Source organism: Notamacropus eugenii, chromosome 3, assembly GCF_028372415.1.
Source record: "Notamacropus eugenii isolate mMacEug1 chromosome 3, mMacEug1.pri_v2, whole genome shotgun sequence".
Taxonomy (NCBI): domain Eukaryota; kingdom Metazoa; phylum Chordata; class Mammalia; order Diprotodontia; family Macropodidae; genus Notamacropus; species Notamacropus eugenii.
The window spans coordinates 185,112,947-185,134,885 of NC_092874.1; the positions used below are offsets into that span (position 1 = coordinate 185,112,947).

A 21,939-nucleotide genomic window follows, 5' to 3' on the forward strand; every position below is an offset into this window, starting at 1 on the left:
ATCCTTGGTATTACAATCAAGAATAACCTACCCAGCAAAACTGAGTATCATCCTTTAGGAGAACAAATGGATATGTAATGAAATAGACTAATTTTAATCATAGCTGATGAAAAGACCAGAGATAGAAATAGAAACTTTCACTTTCAACTACATGATACAAGAGAAACAGAAAAGGTAAACAGAGAAAATAAAATATGAAGAGCTTCTTAATATTAAACTCTTTCCATTCCTAGATGGGAAGATGATACATGTGACTCCTAAGAACTTTGTGATTGTTACTGTAGTTAGAAGGATTCTACATAGCCAGAGGGCATAGGAGTTAGTGATTGCATTGGGATTACATATAAAAAAAAGAAATGGATAAATTAGAAAAAAGGAAAAGGACCTATATGTACAAAAAAAAGCACTTTTTTATAGTGGTAAAAAAGGAAATTGAAAGACTGTCTATCAAAGATCAAAGTGTTGCATATGATTATGATGGAATACTATTGTGCTGTAAAAAATGATGAGTAGAGTGATTTCAAAAACGGTGGGAAGACTTATATGAACTTCTGAAAAATGAGATGAGCATTAGCAAGAACACCTTATAAGCAGTAATAGCGATATTGTAAAGAAGCTCAAATGTGAAGACTTCATGACACTGACCAAGACAATGATCCAAGATAATTTCAAGGGATCCATGATGAAAATTACTATCCACATTCAGAGAGAGAGAGAGAGAGAGAGAGAGAGAGAGAGAGAGAGAGAGAGAGAGAGAGAGAGAGGGAGGGAGAGATCAATCTTATGAACTCAATGCAAATTAAAGCATATTTTTTCACCATCTTTCTTGATTTAAAAAAAAAACATTGTTAAAGTAGAAATATGTTTTGCATGACTTCATATTGCTTACTTTCTCAGTGGGCGAAGGAGTGGTAGAAGGAAGAGAGAATTTGGAACACAAAATTTTTAACAATTGAATGTTAAACAGATCACTAGTAACTTTGTGAGATGTGTTTAAGTTGGATGTTAAGGACAGAAGTCAGTTTATATAGGTTTAAAACAGTGTGAGGGGAGAAGAAATAGGGACACTGATTGTAGATGACTTTTTTCAATGATTTTAGCTCACAAGAAGATGAAAGATATAATATCACAAGGAGGAATGATAGGATATTGAGAATATTTTAGTGAAACAGGACGTTAGTCAAAGTTAATTACTTAAAATTCCTTAAATTGCTTCTGGATTATGCATATAGAAAAAAATGAAAAGGGAAAAATAACGTGCAATTGATCAAATATGGTTACTTAGTGAATTATGTTGATTCCCCAATACATTATTTCAATTAATTAAGTTATATTTCATACAGAACCATTAGAAGGGAGGATATATAAACCATGTTTGAGTCAACAATTGGGAATTTTGGTCTAACAAAGTTTATGTTATATTTGGTCTTTGAGAATGTTTGAAAGACAAATATTTTAATAGATATTTAGTATGTTCAACTAATATATTTTAATAGATATTTTAAATTAATTACCATATAAAATTAAAATAAACAAGATGAATGAAATCACATGGAAAGCTTTCTTATAGAATTGGAGCAAAGAAGGAATTTGGGAAGGAATTTGAAGAATAAATCCAAAAAGCTGTTTTGAGGTAGTGGATATAATTACTTTCCTGAGTATGCATAGTTATTAAATATCACATCTGGCACTATTACCTAGCTATCTCAATTCTTTCTATTCAACCAAAATTACTCTCAATAACAAGTCATCTGTATATTTACAATCCCATATATAAACTTCCTGAACTCCAAAGAATAACTGGATGGAATTTATTTACGACTTAGAAAATCCCACGAAGAGAAGGCCATGAATCTCTGGAAATTGAAAAGGAGGGAAGAGAGATACTATTCATGTTTTCTGTCCATTATTTACTTCGAAACTTTAATTCTTCCTGTACTCATATTACTATTGTCAAAATGAAAAAAATATCTCCCAGAATGAGTTCAGAGGTTTCTTGGCATCTTCCTATTTTCAGTCAACTATTTCTAACAGTTACCTTTACCCCAACTATCATCAGTGCCTTTGCTCCCTGGGATCTGCTATTATCTATGATATTAGCTCTGGCATAGGTAGACTTCCTTAATGAATAATTTGCCTAAATAGACTGCAGACACATAAGAAATCGGGTACAATGTATTAGGAATTAGTTAAAAAGAGAGTGAGAATAGTAACATCTTTTAGACATCCTACCCTAACCCATCTTACTTTAGTTTCTTGGTATAACTCTAAATTGGCTACTAAAGAACATAAACAGTGCGTCTCACTTCAAAATTGATTAACGCAAAATTCTCAAGTTTGAGGAAAAAGTAAAATCAGAACATAGACAGATAATTTAATAAGCTTTAAGTAAATGGAGGAAACATTAGTTTTCTAAAGTTGTCTTTATTTAAAAAAATAAGTTTTCTGGAGAGGAAGATGAAAATATTTCAGATACCAACTAGAGTCCAAATTTTTCCTGAATAAAGAAGTTAAGCCTTACAAGGATGTCATGGAGTTAAAATATTCTGATTGTTTTCAAGAGCTCAGTTCTCTAAATAATATTTTAACTTTTGCTTTCATCTCATTGCTTTTTCAAAGGCAAGCACACAGGATAATTTATCCATAAACTCTAAAACTCATAACTTCCAAACTGAGATGAATTATTATTGGATTTGGGCTGAGATTTATAACCAATTCAGTCATTGATCATATGTTCTCAGGTCTTGTGGTCACCGCTCAGACCAATAGCTCCTTTTCCCATCACTGGCTCCCACCATGTCCACCTCTTCCCTTTGTTTTTTATGAGTCTCCAGATCCTTCTGGATACTCAAATTTCTCAATGTCATCTAGTTGCAGCTCCAGATGAGTGGGTTTTCGTTGGAGCATCCTGGTAGCAGTTCAATACATACAACTCAAATCCACTGAACTGTCAAAATTTAGGGAGAAGGAAGAGGCTCTACAACAAGCATACTGTGGTGGGGATGGATGTGTCAACTTATGGTAGGCTTGACTGCAAGGACTACATTTCTCCCAAACATTTTTTTCATTTTTTAAAAGTTATTTATTTTTAGATTTCTATATTCATTTCCACAAAATTTTGAGTTCAGATTTTTCTCTTCATCTCTCCCCTTCCCTCACCCCATAATAGCTTGCATTCTGATTACCCCTTCCCTCAATGTATCCTCCCTTCTACCACACCCCACCCTTCCCTTATCCCCATCTTCTCTCTTCTCTTGTAGGGCAAGATAAATTTCTATACCCCATTACTTGTATTTCTTATTTCCCAGTTATATGCAATAATAATTCTCAACATTTGTTTCTAATACTTTGAATTCCAAGTTCTCTCTCTCCCTCCCTCCTTCCCCATTCCCACTGAGAAGGCAAGCAATTCAGTACAGGCTATATATGTGTCATTTTGCAAAAGACTTCCCCAAACATTTTTTTAAAGAAACATCAGGGGGGAATGGAGCCATGGTGGTGGAGCAGAAAGACACAGATTGGGAGGCTCCCCCACACAGCCCATAAAATACCTGTAGAGAGGGACTCTCAACAAATTTTGGAGCAGCAGAAGTGGAGAACAACAGAGTGGAAGAGATTTCCAGCCCAGGGTGACCTGAAAGGCCCACAGGAAACATCTGTTGCACCAGATGCTGAGTGGAGCCCAGTCCAGCCTTGGCTGTGCAGCGTTGCTAGTGAACAGCCCTTAGGGGTGGAAACTTCAGTTGCAGAATCCTCAGTCCCAGCAGCAGCAGGTTCACAGATCCCTCAACCCACAAGTACCAAAGGTCAGTGACAGGGTTTTTTCAGTTAGCCAGGAAGGGAGAAGGGCCTTCCCATAGCTCTGGCCTTAGGCAGCCACCATGGAGGCTACATTGGCAGGCACAGAAGCTGCTTCCACAGCTGGAGCGTAAAAACCCTGGGGGCAATGAGGAGCTGATTCTTGCCTCTGATCTATGTGGAGGCCCTGTGGGAGCTGGTCTTTGTCTCACACTGAATGGTGGCCCTACCCATCTAGCTTATCTGAAAATCAGCCCCCAGTGCTTACTTGGTGGAACTGGAGGCCAAGTGGCTGTGGACAGGTAACTGTTAAGATTCTGGGCACAAAAAATCCCTCCCTATGTCCTGACCAATACACACTTGATTGTGCCACCTTGGAGGAACTGAGATCTTACAGATTCCCAGAGTACACCCTACTTTTGACAAAAAACCCAAAAGTCAAGGAACTGGTTGGGAAACTGTCCAAAAAAAGGGAAAAAAATAAGACTATAGAAGGTTACTTTCTTGGTGAACAAATATCTTCTCCCATCCTTTTGGATTAGAAAGAGCAATGCTTGCCATCAGGGAAAGACATAAAAGTCAAGGTTTCTGTATCCCAAACATCTAAAATACATATTCAATGGGCTCAGACCATGGAAGAGCTCAAAAAGGATTTTGAAAATCAAGTAAGAGAGGTGGAGGAAAAACTGGGAAGAGAAATGAGAGAGATGCAAGAAAAGCATGAAAAGCAGGTCAACACCTTGCTAAAGGAGACCCAAAAACATGCGGAAGAAAATAACACCTTGAAAAATAGGCTAACTCAATTGGCAAAAGAGGTTGAAAAAGCCAATGAGGAGAAGAATGCTTTCAAAAGCAGAATTAGCCAAATGGAAAAGGAGGTTCAAAAGCTCACTGAAGAAAATAACTCTTTCAAAATTAGAATGGACCAGATGGAGGCTAATGACTTTATGAGAAACCAAGAAATCACAAAACAAAACCAAAAGAATGAAAAAATAGAAGACAATGTGAAATATCTCACTGGAAAAACAACTGACCTGGAAAATAGATCCAGGAGAGACAATTTTGCAATTATGGGACTACCTGAAAGCCATGATCAAAAAAAGAGCCTAGATATCATCTTTCATGAAATTATCAAGGAAAACTACCCTGAGATTCTAGAACCAGAGGGCAAAATAAGTATTCAAGGAATCCACCAATCACCACCTGAAAGAGATCCAAAAAGAGAAACTCCTAGGAACATTGTGGCCAAATTCCAGAGTTTCCCTAGTCAAGGACAAAATACTGCAAGCAGCTAGAAAGAAACAATTTAAGTATTGTGGAAATACAATCAGGATAACACAAGACCTAGCAGCTTCTACATTAAGGGATTGAAGGGTGTGGAATATGATATTCCAGAAGTCAAAGGCTCTAGGACTAAAACCAAGAATCACCTACCCAGCAATACTGAGTATAATACTTCAGGGGAAAAGATGATCTTTCAATGAAATCGAGGACTTTCAAGCATTCTTGATGAAAAGACCAGAGCTGAAAAGAAAATTTGACTTTCAAACACAAGAATGGAGAAAAACATGAAAAGGTAAACGCAAAGAGAAGTCATAAAAGACTTACTAAAGTTGAACTATTTTCATTCCTACATGGAAAGACAATATTTGTAACTCTTGAAACTTTTTCCAGTATCTGGGTAGCTGGTGAGATAAAACACACACACACACACACACACACACACACACACACAGAGAGAGAGAGAGAGAGAGAGAAAGAGAGAGAGAGAGAGAGAGCGAGCACAAGGTGAATTGAATAAGATGGGATCATATCTTAAAATAATGAAATTAATCAGTGAGAGGGAAATACATTGGGAGGGAAAAGGAAGAAATGGAATGGGGCAAATTATATCACATAAAAGAGGCAAGTAAAAACATTTTTCAGTGGAGGGAAAAAGGGGGGAGGTGAGAGAAAAAACATGAACCTTACTCTCATCACATTTGACTAAAGGAAGGAATAAAATACACACTTATTTTGGTATGAAAACCTATCTTACAATACAGGAAAGTGTGGGAGAAGGGGATAAGCAGAGTGGGGGGATAATGGAAGGGAGGGCAGGGGGTGGAGGGAGCAATTAGAAGTCAACACTCTTGGGGAGGGATAGGATCAAAAGAGAGAATAGAAGAAATGGGGGCCATTATAGGATGGAGGGAAATATAGGTAGTTTTGAACAGCATGACTATTACGGAAGTCATTTGCAAAACTACACAGATATGGCCTATATTGAACTGCTTGCCTTCCCAAAGGGAATGGGTGGGGAGGGAGAGATGAAGAGAAGTTGGAACTCAAAGTTTTAGGAACAGCTGCCGAGTACTGTTCTTGCTACTAGGCAATAAGAAATACAGGTAATGGGGTATAGAAAGTTATCTGGCCCTACAAGATAAAAGAGAAGATGGGGACAAAGGAAGGGAGGGATGATAGAAGAGAGGGCAGATTGGTGATAGGGCCAATTAGAATGCTCGGCATTTTGGGGTGGGGCGAGGGGACAAATGGGGAGAAAATTTGGAACCCAAAATTTTGTGAAAATGAATGTCAAAAGTTAAATAAAGAAATTTTTTAAAAAAAGAAATGAGAACTAAGGACTATATAAGTTACATCACTTCCCTAAAATCATCCAAGTAGCAAGACCAGGATCTGAATTCAGATCTTGTAACTTCAAACAGAGCCTTCTTTTATAATACACTCTCCTCTCTCTATATATTGAGAATAGTTCAGATTTTGACTTCTCACAGTAATATTTCCATCATAACAGTATTAACATTGTAAATTAAAGGAATGAGTACCGAAAGAAAAAAAATTACAAGCATCACATAATAGGTAAGGACAGTATTTTGTGCAGCAGATCTTTCTGATATCTCAGAAATTTAGCACACTCTACCTAAGTTCATCAGGAATCTGATCCTTTCTAGGGAGATGAAACAGACTGAGAGCTAGAATTCCAGAGGCTGTAGATTCAGAGTTGAGGTTACACAGTCTACCTTTTAGAGAGAGAAACAGGTTCAGACAGGCCGTTTAGGCTGTCTGGTTTGAACTGAGGACTTCCTATCTCCAGTCTGGTATTGTATTCACTATGCAACACTTTTTGTTGTTGTTTTTCAGTCAAGTCTGACTCTTCATGATCCCTTTTTAGGATTTTCTTGGAAGAGATACTTGAATGGTTTCCCATTTCCTTCTCCAGATCATTTTACAGATGAATAAATTGAGGCAAGCAAAGTTAAGTAACTTGCCCAGGGTCACACAGTAAATGTATGAGGTTGGATTTGAATTCAGGTGTTCCTGACTCCAGACTTTTTATCCACTGTGCCACCTAGCTTCCCACTATGTAACTGCCTTCTACAGAGTTCAAAAGAAGAAATGTTTGTGTAACATAAATATTAAGAGAAAAATGTTATGCTGATAGGTTGATTAGTGGGTATAGTGAGAAAATTGTTGGACTGAGAGACAGAAGATGTGGATGCTGATACCTGCCACTTACTAGTTACATGAATTGAGACACTATTAACTGAACCAGACCTCTAGGCATAGTTTAAGATGAATGTCAATGCCTTTCCAGACCTGAAAAACACTAGCTTTGAGAGAACAATTTTAGCCTAAGTTTCCTCTCTGGATGAGTTTAATTTCCTGGGACCACTTTTGATCATAGGAAAGTGAAAATGTCAATTACACCATGGACTTCTGAGGCTGAGTTGGTTCTAAAATTAATGAGATACAGCATTTCTCATAGATTTACACCTAACAGTACAATCAATCTAGATGATCCTCTATTAAAAACAAAGATTGCCTTATTTTGATAATTACATTTTCATTTATATTTTCCTTTTTTACATCACCAAAAATTTTCCCAATATACTTCCTTCTTTCCTATAGCAGAAATCCATCTCATATTACAATAACATTTTTAAGAAAAAAGAGGAAAAGGAAAAAATCTTCAAAACTCATCCATTTTACATTGTGAATATTGGTTTTGCTTTGTTTGATAGCATGATTCCAGTTCCTATAGTTCTGTATTTCTTGGATGACTTGGGAACAACTGTTGAGTATTGTTCTTGCAATGAGGAAATAAGAAATACAGGAAATGGGGTATAAAAATTTATCTTGTCCTACAGGACAAAAGAGAAGATGAGGATAAGGGAAGGGAGGGATGTTAGAAGGGAGGACAGATTGGTGATAGGGGTAATTAGAATGCTAGGCATTTTGGGGTGGGGGGAGTGGAGAAATGGGGAGAAAATTTGGAAACCAAAAATTTTGTAGAAATGAATGTTGAAAACTTAAATAAATAAATTTCAATACAAAAAAAGAAACATCAGGTACATACAGTGAAATATTGAAAAAAATATTTAGATTAACAAATATAGAGGTTCTTACCTAGATTTAGAATTATAATTCAGCAGCAACACATCCATGCCTTTATGTACTGATATAAAATAAACTATCTTTAAACAGTCAGCTTGGTTTTTTTTTTTTTTAATTTTCTAGTGATCATTAACCATTTGTCTGGCCAAAGTCCTAGATAAATAGAAGTAAAGTACCTCATTAATGAAAACTTTGGAAGAGAGCTTTTATTTGTTTCCCAGCTACTTCCATTTATTATAAACTTAGGTTAATAAAATAATCACATTGATATTTTCAAAAAATGTTAAAATACATTAAAGTTCATCACCTGAGCTTAGGACAGGACCTGCAACATAACAGACATTAAAAAATGATTGTTTAAGTTAGCTCTGAGAGTTATTTGTAGGCTACCATTGGGCAATGTTGGTGAGTTATAGTCACCTGGTGTTTCTACTCCAAGAAATTATTTCTCTCAAATTCTCCCAATTTTTTGAGTCATTTAATATAAAAGAATTGAATTTAGAAAAGAAATGATTGCTTCTACAAGTTCTTTTAACTCTTAGGAGTATAAAATTTGCTACCTTTTTCTCTTAATAGTCTAATTCAAGAGATTTGAACTTTTTTGTGTCATAAATCCCTTTGGACATTTGGCAATATCTTATGGACCTCTTCTCAGGAAAAAAATTGAATAAAACAAAATACATAAAATATTAAAACAATATTATTAAAAATATCTTTTTTAGAAAATTCAATTTGAAAATCCCTACTTTAATGCCTTCTGCAGTTAAAAATGCCAATAGGATGCTGATACTCAGTTCCCTGCTAGAGATATAAGACTATTTGCACAGGTGATAAGTTCTCCCAATTATCATGTCAAGAAACTTGGCAAAAGTAAAATTTCCACCATGGATTCATCATGCTACTAAATGGGAATAAAGAGAATGTAGAAATTTTACAATCAGTTTTACAGATTTTTTCAGTATTTTTGCTTTCTTGTGGAGCCATTGATTTGTTATTTGTATTCAAAGTTTTTAATAATGTCTTTTGTTTGTTTTTCTATTCTCACAATTTTCTACAGTCCTTCTTCCTCCCCTCCTAAAGAGCTATTTTATACAACATACAGTATTTTAATTACAAAAAAGAGAAACACAAAAAAATATTTCAATATATTGAAAACATCTGGAAACACAGTTATTATATAACAACTGTGGACGCCTCAGCTTTAAGGGAAAGGTTGCATATTTATTTTTGAAAGTTGTGCTTTATCTTTTATATATGATTATTCTTTCCAGTTATGTTATTAGAGTCATTTGAGTCTACTGTTTTCTTGGTTTTGCTTACCAACTTCCCATGCTTCTCTGTAATTATCATATTCTTACATGAGAACATTTTTCTTACAATTTTTACATGAGAGTATTCATGTCCTATAATTTGTTTAGCCATTGTCTAACTGATGAGCACTTCTTTTGTTTTTAAGTCTTTGCAATGACAGGAGTTCTGTTATAAATATTTTGATATATATAATGATTTTCTTTTTGTCAATGGTTTTCTTGTGGTATAAGCCAAGTAGTGGAATCTTTGCATAAAAGGGTATGGATAGTTTGATTACTTTGAGTAGTTCCAAGCTCCTTTCCAAAAATAATACACAACTTCAATAACAATATATTAGTGTGACTATCACTATCACACATTCAGCTGTGACTATTGCAAATTTTTTGGTCATTTGTCCATTTATAGAGTGAGATGGAACCACAGGATTGTTTTGAGTAACAAATTTCTTCTCAGTGATTTGGAGCATTCTTTTAGTGGCTGTAAATACTTTATAATTTTTCTTTTGAGAATTATGCTCTTATGTACCTTGTCTACTTTTAATTTTGGGAATATCTATTACTTATAAAGACAGACGTATGTCTGTGAATGTAATATTTAACTGTTTGGAATATACATATGTGTGCGTGTACATATACACATATATAAGAGAGAGAGAAAGAGAGAGAGAATCTCTTGTTTGATTAAGACTATGCTATCCATGACTGTGAAATATATATGATCTGTTTCTCTTCTAATTTTGTAAAAATAATATGACTTTCAATATTAAAGTTGCATATTCATTTAGAACATAATGTGGAATGTAGTATAAGGTACTGGTCAAAGCTCAATTTCTTCCGGACTGCTTTCCAGTTTTCCCAGTTTTTTCCTGATTTATGTTTTCTAGTTTATCAAACACCAGGTTATTGCATTCCACTATTTCTGATTCTTCCTTATCAGTTCCATTGGTTAATCTCAATTTTTAAGCAATGCAAGATGGTTTTGATCATTATTGTTTTATGATATAGTTTGAGATGTGGAAGTGCTATTCTTCATTCATCCCTACATCTTTTCTTAATTTCCCTTGGATATCCTGGATCTTTTCTTTCTAAATCAATTTTGTTATTATTTAATCTAGTTCTATTAATGAATATTCATAGTACGTATATACCAATTATGTTCTTGGAAATTTGATTGATATAGCATTGAAAATGTAAGTATCTGAGGCCAGATTTGAACTTGGATCTTCCTGATTTCTGACCCAGCACTCTATCTACTAAACCACATTCGTGCCTTATTCATTTATATATAAATATATGTATGTATGTATGTATGTATGTATGTATGTATGTATGCATCTATCTGTGTGTGTCTATGTAGAGAGAGACAAAGATAAAGACAAAAAGAGGTAGAGGCAGAAAGGAGACTCATGCTGGAGGCAAAACAATTATGAGAGCATTGAGGGTTTTTATGTAATACAACTGAATGAAAGGAAGAAACCAAAGGGAAAAATTTTTAGATGCTATTATTACTGAAAAAAGGTTACTGTGAAGACATCAATAACTATTGACCTGTCTGTCTAATCTTGTTTCTATGCAAACCATTATGACAATTCTTTATAAATACATATTAAACATCCTTCCTGAAGACATTGGTAAAGAACTAGTAGAAATCCTTAAATGATATTCAAAAATGGACCTCATCTTTACTATCTCACATTTAACTGAAAAATGTGAGAATATGAGATTCTAATGTGCATATTGTTTAATGATTAAAATAAGAAGTTGATTCAGTATAATAAAACACCACTTTAGGATTCTTTTATAGCAACATGTCACCTATCCATCCCTCCAATAATTCAGGATTTCTTGGAAGATTTAACAAGAAAAAATAGCCTATTGAATGACTGTCTCATAATAAATATTAGATGAGTCATAAAACAAGATGTATACTCAATAAAACGTATTCACCACTGTGATGAAAGAGGAACAGTGCAAAGTCAAGGTGTAGAATAGACTCCCAGTGGAGGGTGAAGTTTCCCTGTTTTTCCTGCTTGTGGATTACATTGTCCTAATTGTATTAAGTAGGGAGAAGATTCTGGGAAGATGGTCAAATAGGTCAGAAAAATCCAAACAGTAAAAATAAACAAGATTTGGGGCAGAACAGTGGTCCTCCTGGGACAATTATCCAAGATGCAAAGTTTGGTCCCTGTGAAATGTAAACATTTCCAGTCTAGTTCTACCAAAATAGCAAGTCACAAGCCCTGGGTCTAGGTTGAGAGGTAGCCTCAGCCACAGGAACTTTCACCTCCCTGAGAGTGTGGGGAGTCAGGTATATAAGTAGGGGAAGATGGAGGGAACCTCTGTTGATAAGGAATGCCAAGTCTAGCTGTGCTGGCGAGACATGGCCCCCAGTGAGAAAGAACCAGCACACACCTGGTGAGTGCCTAAGCAGTGGGGTGGAGACACTGATGGCTATGGGTACTTACAGGAGAGCTGAGTTCTTGGTCTTGGCTCCAGGTCAGAGGGGAGAACTGAAGGAGGATGTGAGGCCAGAGACCCCATCCCTCATATCCCTGGATTAGTGGTGATTACAATAACAAGAGGATATAAACTTTAAAAAAATGAGCAGGTAAAGGAGAAAGAACCCCACCATAGAAAGTTTCTATGGGAATAGAGAAGACTGGGGTTCAATTCGGAGGATATGGAAGCAAAAGAAGGCTCTCCTTCTCAAAAGAGTAACATCAAATGCTCACCTGCCCAAAAAAATCTTGTAGAAGAACTTTTTAAAAGATTTTAAAATCAAATGAGGAAGATTGAGAAAAAACTTTTAAAAGTTAGAAAAATCCAAGAAAATGAGAATATTATGAAAAGAAAGCCAATCAACTAGAAAAGATGCAGAATCTAAAGAAAGAAAATGATTTCTTGAAAATTAGAATTGGGCGAGGGGAATATAGAAAAGATATAAGAAATCAAAATATAACAAAGCAAAATATAAAGAAAGAAAAAATAGAAGAGAAATTGAAAAATCTCATAAGAAAATAACTGATCTGGAGAACAGATCAAGAAGAGAAAACATAAGAATAATTAGATTACCTGAAAACTACAAACAAGAAAAGAATCTTGTTATAATAGAGGAACTAATTAAAGACACTTATACTGGAGTGTTAGAACAAGAGGGGAACACAGAAAAAGAAAAAATCCGTTTGTCACACCTGAGAGAGATTCTGTGAGGAAAACATGCAGAAATATCAACCAGTTTCTGAAACCCCCAGCTCAAAGGGGGAAAAAATACACTTATGAGTAACAAGAAAAAGCAGTTCAAATATGGCAGAGCCACAATTAGAATCACCTGAGACCTAGCAGTGATCACACTAAAAGATTACACATCTTGGAACACCAGAAGAACTGAGATTATAACTGATAATATCGTACCTGACAAAGTTAAGCATAATCCTGAATAGAAAAAAAAATGGACATTCAATGAATTGCCAGATTTTCAGGATTTTTGGGGGGTAAAAAAGACCTGAAATCAATAGAAAACTTGAAATACAAGATGCAAGAGAAATATAAGGCAAATAGCAAAGACTAATTACAGTGGATTTAATAAGGACAGAGTGTTCAGTTCTTACATGAGGAAATGTAAATTATATGTCTAAGATTATTACTAGTAATTTGATAGCTTGAAAAATAGATTGGGGTAGAGCTGAATATGAGGTGAAACTAAAAATTAAACCATATAGGAAAAGGTAAAAAAAAAAGAGTAATCACTTTATACAAATGAGGTGCAAGAGGAAAAACTGACAGAAATTGGAAGAGGAAGGCTGGTAGTTCTGGAACTCTACTCTCATCAGGAATGGGCTAAAGAGGGAAAACATTATATATAGATATAGATATAGATATATATTGAAGGGCATAAAAGTCTTCTAAATTCAGGAAGAAATAAAAGGCTGAGAGGATGGGAGAGAGAGGATAAGGAAAGGAATTTAGGGTGGGTTAGAGAGAATAAGGGAAGGATCTTTGGTGGGGGATAGGTTAAGTAATAGGAGGGCAAGGTAGCAGGTAGAAATAATGTAGAGGAGTCAGGAGGAATAAGAAATAAGAGATACACATAAACATAAAATAAAGATCAGGAGTAGAACTTATTAGGGAAAAAAGCAGGGGCAGCAATCCTGATCTCAGACAAAGTTAAAGCTAAAATAGATTTAGTCAAAAGAGAAAAATAGGAAAACTACACTATATGTCAGCCTTATTAATCAATATTATTTTAGAGTATTTAAAATAACTAGACAGTACAAGGTTGGAATATTGCCATGGTATAGGAAATGATGAGTTGGTGATCTTAGAAAAATATGGAAAGACTTGGACCTATGAAAGAAGACATTAGCTACCCTCAGAGAAACAGAGTACAAGCACATATAGTATGGTCTCATGTAGATGCATATGAATGTGTATGTCTATATATTAGTATGATTATAGATATCTAAGTATATGTATGTGTATGTAATAGTATTTGTATATATGTATATGGATGCTTGTGTGTATATATCTATGTTTATATACATATACATACACATACATATATACATGTACACATACATGTTCTTATATGTGTGTATCACACACACACTCACATATTGATGCTTAATTGTAGCCTTTTTGGGAGAGGGGAAAGGAATGGGGGAAAAAGAGTAAAGTAAAAAGTGCACAGTAGAGAATAAAAGAAAAATCACAAGGAGGCAAAGAAAAGATGGATAGCTTGGGACTTAATGTTTAATATTTATTATGTAGGCTTTCTTGAAATGAAAATTTATTGCTGCATGTTTTGAATCCTCCCTTGTATTGTGCTGTGCACATCGCAATGCTTTATAAAAATTTTTATTTAAGTTCATAACGTGTTTCTTTTCTTATGTATTTAGGTTTAATACATATGTTTATGTATGTGTATATACATACATGTGTGTATGTATATATCTGTATATATGTGTGTATACATATATGGGTATAAATGTGAGTATGTATTTTTTTTAAATATTGCCTTAAGTACCTCCTGGAAGAAGTCTACCTTCCCTCAAAGGAAGCCTATTCATCCACATACAAAGACCAAGTATGTAAATAACACCTCATTCAGTTTCATTTGATAACACCTTATCAATAGGATAAGAACCCTATTGAGCTTGTACAGTAGAATGAAACATAGTGGGACAGACAGTTGAAATGGGCATGCAAAACTCTTTTTACCAACCTCAAGCTTTCCATGAAAGCAAAGGCCCTTCTTTTCAATACTAACATTTTCTTGGTTTTAATTCATAGCAGCAAGATGCATAGCATCACTGCCTCTAAAGACCTAAAGATGATTATTGGCAGGATGGCAGTAGAAAAGTGCATGGTGGATATAAGTTGGGTTGCACATGTAACTAAAGAGGAACTCTAAAAAAAAAAAAAGGTAAAAAGATTATCAAGGAAGTGTGTGACAGGGTGACAAGATGATCTGGTTCCATTCCATGAGCAAGGCATACAGGTAAGTAGCCAGAATGATATTCTTCAAGTGTCAAATGTTGGAAGAAAGGCAGGAATGCCTCCAGAATACTGGGCAAATTCTTTCTGTGGTGAACTTTTGGGAGAACACATATGAGTCACAGAGCAGAGGAGGGAGAAGAGCCAAAATGGTGGAGGAAATGCAAGGACTCAGCTGAGCTCTCCCCAAAACTCCTCCAAAGACTTTCAATTATATCCTACAACAAATTCAGCAAAACTCACAACAGGATGAGTTGAAACAATTTCACAGCCCAAGACAATTTAGAAAGTAGGCTGGAAAGGTCTGTCACACTGAGATGACAGTGGAGTACAGTCCAGTGCAGGCCATGCCAACACAGATCAGTTCCCAGTGAATCAGAGGAAGGCCTTGGGAGCCACTGAATTAGCAACTTCAAAGTCTGCTTCCAGAGCTCTCAGTCCACAGAAGGTAAGGGGGTCAAACAACTGGTCAGAAGGAGATTATAGGTGTTTCTTTGCTAGAACTGAGGGTAAGATTCTTTGCTCACATTTGGATCCAAGTGGCAGTCCTGAGTGTCAGTCCCAGGGTAAGGAGGAGCACTAAGCTTCTACAGTGGAACTTGGATCCTCCTCACAGATCCATGGCAGAAAATAGTGCTTGCACTCACTCACAGGGTAGAACATAGGCCTGAAAAATGCTAAACATACCTCTTCTTAGATCATACCACCTTGGAAGAACTGAAAACTTTTAGGTCCCTAGAAGTATCTCTGAAAACAGCTTCACAAAACCCTTGAAGCTTGGGACAGTGCAATCTCCACCCTGGAAGCAGATCCCCACTTTAGCAAAGAGGTAAAAGTCAAGAAATAGGCTGGTAAAATGAGCAAACAACAGAAAAATTATGACTGTAGAAAGTTACTATGGGAACATGGAAGGTCAAAACACATACACGGAAGAAGACAGCAATAGGAAAAGAAATGAGTGATGCAAGAAAATCATGAAAAAGAAGTCAGCAGCTTGGTAAGAGAGGCACAAAAAACTCTAAGAAAATAGCACCTTAAAAAACAACATAGGCCAAATGGTAAAAGTGGTACAAAAATCCAATGAGGAGAAGAATGCCTTGAAAAGCAGAATTTGCCAAATGGAAAAAGAGGCACAAAAATTCAATGAAGAAAAGAACTTAAAATTGAATTTAAATAGAACTAAGAATAGAATTGGTTAAGTGGATAAGGAGGTACAAAATATCACCAAAGAAAATAATTCCTTAAAAATTAGAATTGAGCAAGTAGAAGCTAATGACTCTATGAAACACCAAGAGTTAATGAAATGAAACCAAAAGATTGAAAAAAATAGATGTGAAATATATCACTAGAAAAACAACTGACCTGGAAAATAGATCCAGGAGAGATAATTTTAAAATTATTGGACTATCTGAAAGTTATGCTCAAAAAAAGAGTCTAGATACAAACATCATCTTTTCAAGAAATTATCATGGAAAACTGCCCCAATATTTTAGAATCAGAGGGTAAAATAGGAATTGAAAGAATCACTAATCACCTCCTGAAAGATATCCCAAAATGAAAACTCCCAGGAATATTATAGCCAAATTCCAAAGCTACCAAGTCAAGGAGAAAATATTGCAAGCAACTAGAAAGAAACAATTCAAGTATTGTGGAGCCACAGTTAGGATAACACAGCATTTAGCAACTTCTATGTTAACAGATTGGAAGTCTTGCAACCTGAAGAGAAAATCATAAAAGATTTATTAAGGTTAAACTGCTTATATTCCTACATGAGAAAATAATACTTGTAACTCATAGGAACTTTCTCATTATTAGGACGGTAAAAAGGAATAAATAGAGATAGAGGACACAGGTATGAGTTGAGTATGATGGGATGATATAAAAAATAATATTAAAGGGAGAGAAAGAGGAATGTACTGTGAGAAAGGGAAAGGGAGAGGTCGAATGGGTTATATTATCTCACATAAAAACAGCAAGAATGAGCTTTTACAGCGGCGGGGAAATGAGAAAGGTGGTGGGGAATGCTTGAGCCTTACTTTCATCAAAATTGGCTCAAAGAGGAAAAAATCATACACACTCAATTGGGTATAGACATACATTTTACCCTACAGGAAAGTAGGAGGGGAAAGTGATAAGAGAAGGAAAGGGTGTTCGTAGAAGGGAGAGTAGATTGAGGGAGCCAGTAATCAGAACAAAAACACTTTTTAGGAGGGATAGAGTGAAAGGAAAGAGAGAACATAATAAACAGCAGAGACATAGGATGGAAGGAAATACAGTTAGCAATCATAATTATGAAAAAAATTTCATCATCTTTATTTATTTTTAGTTTTCAATATTCACCTCCATAAGAATATGAATTCAAAATTTCCTTCCCATATCTCCCCTCCCCTACCCCAAGACAGCATGTAATATGTAAAGAAGTATGAGAATCAATGGGAGAAACCACAAGAAAGAAGAAAGAAAAAAAAGAGAAAGCAAATTATATGCTTTGATCTGCATTCAGACCCCATAGTTCTTTCTCTGGATGTAGACAGCATTTTCTATCATGAATCTTTTGGGGCTGTCTTAGATCCTTTCATTATTAAGAAGAGATAAGTCTATCAAAGTCAGTCTTTGCACAATGCGGCTGTTATTGTGTACAATGTTTTCCTGATTTTGCTCATTTCACACAGCATCAGTTCATGTAAGTCTTTCCAGGTTTTTCTGAAGTCTTCCTGTTCATCATTTTTTACAGCACAAAAATATTCCATTATATTCATATACCACAACTTGTTCAGTCATTCCCCAACTGATGGGCATTCCCTCAATTAATTTCAAAATTTTTGAAGAAAGTTTCTCTGATAAAGGCCTTATATCTTAAATCTATAAAGAAATGGTAAATTTATAAAAAGAATAAGAACCATTTCCCAATTGGCAAATGGTCAAATAATTTTGAGTCAGTTTTCAGATGGAGCAATCAAAGCTATCTCTAGATATATGAAAAAAGTGTTCTAAATTGTTTGAAAAATAATTGTTTGGGAAAAAATGTAAATTAAAACAGTTCTGAAGTAGAACCTCACACCTATTAGATTGCCTAATAGAACAGAAAGGAACAATGCCAAGTGTTGGAGAGGATATGGGAAAATTTAAACAGTAAGGCACTATTGGTGGAGTTGTGAACTGATTCAACCATTATGTAGAGCAATTTGGAACTATATACAAAATTTTATAGCATCTCTTTTCTGGTGGCAAAGAACTGGAAATTTAGGGGATGCCCATCAACAGGGGAATGGCTGAAGAATTTGTGATATATGATTGTGATGGAATACTGTTGTGCTATAAGAAATGGTGAGCTAGATGCTCTCAGAAAAACCTGGAAAGACTTACATGAACTGATGAAAAGTGAAATGAGCAGAAACAGGAGGCCATTGTACACAGTAATGGCAGCAGCTGTGAATGACTTAGCTATTGACAGTAATAATGATCAGAGACTATTCTGCAAGACTTATGATGAAAAATGGTATCCATTCTCAGAGAAAGAACTGAAAGACTCTGAATATAGATTGAAGAACATTCTTTTTACTTTACTGTTCTTGGGATTTTATTTTGGTCTATGTTTTATTTTATAATGTGACTAATATGGAAATATATTTTGTATGATTACATGTGTAACCTATATCAAATTATTTGCCTTCTCAATCAGGGGCATGGGGAGAGAAATACAGAATTAGGAACTCAATTTTAAAAATAAATGTTGAAAATGGTTTTTACATGTAATTTGGAAAAAAATAAAATATTAAATTTAAAAAAAGGGCTGGTTTGAATGCATTGGTGTCTGCCTTCTTGGAGGGAATTTTTGAGATGATGTAATCACAGATCCATTTGAGTATATTGGAGCTATATATCATGAACAGGGATAGATGACATGAAATATTTGGCAACTACTGTCCTAGAAGAATAATGTCCAAGCATGTCCATATCACTATTTACAGTGTAGGACCAATTATGCCTTATAATATCCCTCTTCTCCTTTCTTCCTTGCCTCATATTACAGAAATATATTCTGCCACTTTCTCCTCATTCACACCTGTTTCATATAATAAAAAGATCTTACTCCTCACCAACAAAATTGCTTTCTTTAAGGCTGTTAATGATTTCCTAAATGTCAAATCCAATGGTCTTTTCTCAATTCTTATTCTCTTTGATCTTTTTGCAGTCTTTGACACTACTGACCACTCCCTTCTCCTTTATATTCTCTCCTGTTGAGGTTTTGCTGGTTTTCCTCCTACCTAACTGACCACTCCTCTCTCTCCTTTTCTGAATCCTCCTCTAGATCATGTCCTTTAAACAAAGATGTCCCTCAGGATTCTGTCCGGGGTCCTCTTTTCTCCTCCTATACTACTTCATTTGGTGATCTCATTAGCTCCCATAGATATAATTACCATCTCAAAACTGATTATTCTCAAATCTAACTTTTCTGCCTCAATTTCTTTTCTAACTGCCAATCTTTCATTTTCAACTGCCTTGCAGACATCTCAAACTGGGTATCCAGTTGATATCTTGAACTCAATATGTTCCAAAACAGAATTATCTACTCCCCAAATTCTCCCCCTTCCTACTTTAGCTACTACAGTAAAAGATAACATCATCCTCCCAGTCCCTTAGGTTCAAAACTAGGAGTTGTCCTTGATTCCTCACGATCTCCCACCAACCCCCCATTACCAAGCTATTGCCAAGGTCTGTTGATTTCACCTTTCAATGTCTCTTGAACATACCCCCTTCCCTCCTATGACAATGCTACCACTCAAACCCTCATCATGATTATTGCAATAACCTGTTGGCAGGTCTGCCTGCCTCAAGTCTCTCCCCCTCCAATCCATTCTTCATTCAGCCACTACAGTGATTTTCCTAAAAAACAGGTATGATCATGTCAGGTCACCTTCCCACCTCCAATTCAATAAATTCCAGTGGTTTCCTATTGCCTCTATGAATATATACAAAATTCTCTTTTAGTTGTTCAAAGCCCTTCATAACCCATCCCTCTTCATGACCTTTCTCTGTGACATGAACTCTCTGATCTAGTGAAATTGGCCCCCTCCCTGGCTTGTCCACAAACAAGACCCTCTATCTCTCAGCTCTGGGCATTTTTTCTTACTGTCCCCCATATCTGGAACACTCACTTTCTTCTGATCCAAATATTAAATTCTGACTTCCTTTAAGACCCAACCAAAATTTACCTTTGACAGGAAGCTTTCCTTAACCCCTCTTAATTCCAGTGCTTTCCATCTTTTAATTTTTTTCCCATTCATCCTATAGCTAGCTTGTTTTGTATATATTTGTTTGCTTGCTGTTTTCTCCATTAGTTTGTAAGCTCTTGAGGGTAGGGATTATCTTTTGCCTCTTTCTGTATCCCCAGAATTTAGCACAGTGCCTGACACAGAACATATGCTGTAAGGGGTTTGGAACTCTCGGGTTATCAGGGTCATGGTGTCCTCTGGAGAAATCTCTTGGGACGTCATGTCTTGCATGACTTACATGATGGACCGCCTTTAAGCAATAACCAAACTTCAGCAATTATGTTGAGCAAGAGCAGCAACAGCCAAGCACATAAGCTCAGCACACAGTGTACACGAGTTTCTTGCATGCATGGAAGTAGAATGCCTGTATATACTCTGAGCTCACTGAGAATAAACGGACTGCATACCATCCTTGCTCCCTCCTCATTCATTCGCACCTGGAAGAAAGATCTCATGCAGGCATAGATCTTGGGGGAACTCAAAAATATACTTAATAATTGTTAATTGAATTCAACTAACAAAAAGAGGGAGTGACAGGTATTGACAGTGCTCTGTGGGTTTAAAGACCTTTTGACAATTCTACCTTCACACTCCTTGTACCCACTCATATTACTATTTCATTTTCTTTTTCTTTCCATTTATGTAACCATCATCATAATTTAGGTTCTCATCACCTAGATTCCTAATTAAACTCTCTCCTCTCTCCTATGTATCTCCCAAATGGCTGACAAATTGATATCCCTTAAACACAGATCTAATCATTCCCTCTCCCACTCAACAATCTTCAGTGGCTGCTCATTGCATGTATGATGAAATCCAAAATCCTTAGTCTGGCTCCCACCTTTCTATTCATTTAATTTTACTGTACTTCAGGCAGTTTCCATCCTAAGCAAATTGTTGGATGTTGTATTTCTTCTACATGACATTCCATTTCCCATCTCTCTCCATTTAAAAAAAATATTATGCCCTGTGTCTATAATATGCTCAGAACATCCAGAGTTTCCTTTAACTCTCAGCCTCATGTGCAGTCTCCAACAGTCAGTCTTTGTGGATCTATATAATTGTTAATGCTCTCTCCCTGTTAAAGGAGCTTTGGTTTTCATCACTATGTATTTCTATATGCATGAATATATGTACATTATTTTGTCCCAACCCCCAGGATAACTTAAGCCACTTAAGTGAGGGACAATTTCATTTTTGTCTTTGTTTCACAAGTGTAATGCCTTGTACATAATAGACATTTAGTGGATATTTATTTATTTTAATGAATTTTGTACCCTGGCATGAAGCAAGGAAGGTCACAGGTTGTGTTTAGGTGGGGAAGAGTTTGGTTTGGCTGGGGGACAAAGAATATGAGGGAGAGTAGATAAGACAAGTATAGCAAGTGTAGGCACCAATGTGTGGTGAGGTCTATCTATGGCAAGGGTTGTTTTGCATTGAAAGGGAAGCAGAAAAACTATTTCTGGCCTCTTCCCCCACCTTCTCTGAAAGAGACTCATTCCTCTCAAGAAGTGAAGTAGGAAGGTGGGCCTGGAGACTGCTCTCTGTTCTTTAGAGAGAGAGAGGATAATCTATATCTATGTATCTGTATGCACGCATACACACACATACACACACACACACATATATCAGATCCCTTAAATATTATGAGTCTAGAAGATACAATC

General features: G+C 35.8%; 1 protein-coding gene and 1 pseudogene across 2 annotated transcripts in view; both read right to left on the reverse strand.

Moving 5' to 3' along the window:
* LOC140533611 (solute carrier organic anion transporter family member 1B3-like) overlaps positions 1-8,292 on the reverse strand; it is an 86,809-nt gene extending 78,517 nt beyond the window's left edge. The window contains exon 1 of one of the 2 annotated variants that reach the window (XM_072653559.1): positions 8,206-8,292. Coding sequence is in view for 1 of the 2 variants with exons in the window: in XM_072653558.1 (XP_072509659.1) it covers positions 3,552-3,656 (105 nt within the window). In the remaining variant the exon portion in view is untranslated. Of the gene's footprint in view, positions 1-3,551; positions 3,672-8,205 lie in introns of those variants that run through there. The other variant, XM_072653558.1, reaches the window with a different exon arrangement.
* On the reverse strand, positions 1,561-3,539 carry LOC140533614 (anaphase-promoting complex subunit CDC26 pseudogene; annotated as a pseudogene).
* Positions 8,293-21,939: the final 13,647 nt, after the last annotated feature.